The sequence below is a fragment of the Corapipo altera genome, unplaced genomic scaffold, assembly GCF_003945725.1.
Source record: "Corapipo altera isolate COAL_440 unplaced genomic scaffold, ASM394572v1 257, whole genome shotgun sequence".
Classification (NCBI taxonomy): Eukaryota; Metazoa; Chordata; class Aves; order Passeriformes; family Pipridae; genus Corapipo; species Corapipo altera.
Genome location: NW_020885045.1, coordinates 387,183 through 389,220, shown reverse-complemented (window position 1 = coordinate 389,220; position 2,038 = coordinate 387,183). Strand labels below are relative to the sequence as shown.

General features: G+C 59.8%; 1 protein-coding gene across 1 annotated transcript in view; it reads right to left on the bottom strand.

Moving 5' to 3' along the window:
- Nucleotides 1-419: 419 nt before the first annotated feature.
- The window catches only part of ELP6 (elongator acetyltransferase complex subunit 6), a 17,078-nt gene continuing 15,459 nt past the window's right edge, over nucleotides 420-2,038 (bottom strand). The window contains exon 7 of the mRNA XM_027668584.1: nucleotides 420-1,892. Coding sequence (XP_027524385.1) covers nucleotides 1,764-1,892 — 129 coding nt within the window. The 3' untranslated portion in view covers nucleotides 420-1,763. The remainder of the gene's footprint in view (nucleotides 1,893-2,038) is intronic.

Here is a 2,038-nt window from a genome sequence, read left to right as displayed (position 1 = left end):
CAACCCCTGCTCCAGCAGGAATCTCCCTGGCCAAGCTCCCCCCATCACGGTGCAGGCAGAGCAGCTCATCCCGCAGCTCATCCCGAAGGGCTCAGATCCTGGGAACATGGAGGCCAGGCTGAGGCTCCCCAGCCCTGGTTTCCTGGATGCTGACACTGGGTGAGCACAGAACAAAGCAGGCAAAGGCCAGCAGTGATGTCACACGGTGATGTCACACGGTGATGTCACACGGTGATGTCACACGGTGATGTCACACGGTGATGTCACACAGTGATGTCACACAGTGATGTCACACGGTGATGTCACACGGTGATGTCACATGGCCACCCTGCCAGTTCCACAGGAGGCAGGCAGAGCTTTGAGCCAGGAGGTTTTGGGATCTCTCCAAGGGTAATCACACGGATATTACTCCAATTATGTACCATTCTATGCTCATTACAGGTGTATTTTAAGCAGCTCCTTTCCCCAAGAACCACAGGCTGTCTCCTCCTCCTCCTCCCTTTGCAGACTGTCCCCTGGGCCCTGTCACCACGCTGGGCTGGCAGCAGCAGCCCTGGCACTGCCACTTCCATGGCAGAGCACGGACAGACCCACAGCACATGAGATCCTACAGCACATGCAGGGCCTGGTTGCCCTCCCCGGTTCCTCGGAGCCTGCCTGGCCTCCCTGGACTGCCATCCCTCAGCCAGGGCTTCCCAAACTCAAGCCAAAGGGACCATTCCCAAACCTGCAGCAGGACGGGTCACTGAGTCTCCATGGAAAATGCAGGAATGTGTCCCACTGCTGGAGCTGTTACCCAGCTCTGGACCTGCAAGGACCTGGCAGGGCACCTGTCTCTCACAAGTGTGTGGGATGTTGTTTCTCTCCCAGGACAAATGGGAGATCCCAGCTGAGCATCTGCCAGGAGACTCCAGGCCTGAGCCCTGCTCCCAGGATTGCCCTCCCGGCCATGAGGAGGGAGGGGACCCACAGCCCTCTCCTCATCCAGGCTTGGGAGATGCCCATTCCTGCCCTCTGCCAAGGAGCTGGTGGGGAGTGGTTCCCACACAGAAATCCGTGGTTACTTCATCACTGTACCTTTATCTCATTAAAATTAGGGATTATTATCCAAAAAAAATGCTTCAGTACAGGCAGGTCACGTAACTGCTGGCCAGGATTTGGGATGGGGAAGCAGTGGCTGAGACAGAGGCTCATGGACAGGGGTTTATCCGACCCCAAAGCCAAGGACGAGCTTGGGAAGCACAAGGGATCAGCCAGTGAAGGCAACATCCAGGTCCCACTGCAGTGTGAGGGCTGCACACGAGCTGTGGATTTACCCTGTGTGGAGGCTGGAGTTGAGCAGCTCTCCCCCAGCCAGAGCTGGGACAGGGAGAGCATTGCAGAGGCTGCCAGACCATCCCTGCCCCACCCGCTGTGTCATCTCTGCCGTGCCAGCGCTCCCCCGGCGCCTGGCACACACCGGAACGGGTGAGGCACACCCGGCCCATGGGGCATCCCCCGCCCGTGTTCACAGGCTCCGAGGGCCATTCCTGCACGTTCTTGCTCCTCTTCTTGGCCTGAGCCCATTGGGAACCGGGTGGGAGGACAAAGGGATGTGGCAGCCCCGGGCAGGCTGATCCCTGTGCTGGCACCGCTCCCAGGTGTGTCTGAGGCTCCCTCCCGGGTCAGATTGCTGTGCTGCTCCTGGAAGGTGCTGGTGGAGCTGCCAGGCTGGCTGGAGGCAGGGACTGGCATTCCCAGGCTCGCTCCACGCTGTCACAGCCTCACAGGACTGCAGCCGACAGCCCCCTCGCGAAAAAGGTGACACTGCGGTCCTGGATCTTGTACTGGTAGATCTGGACGAGATCCTGCTCCCCCGCCTGCTGCAGGGACACCCTCTGGATTATCTTCATCTGCCAAGGGAGAGGAACAGGAACATCACCCCTCTGGCTGCCCACACGCCTCTGCTGGCCTGCAGGGAGGGGATCACTGAAAAACAACCCCTCACACAGCTGCCTGTCCCTGTCCCCGTGGTGGCAGCCCTGCCTGTCCCTGTCCC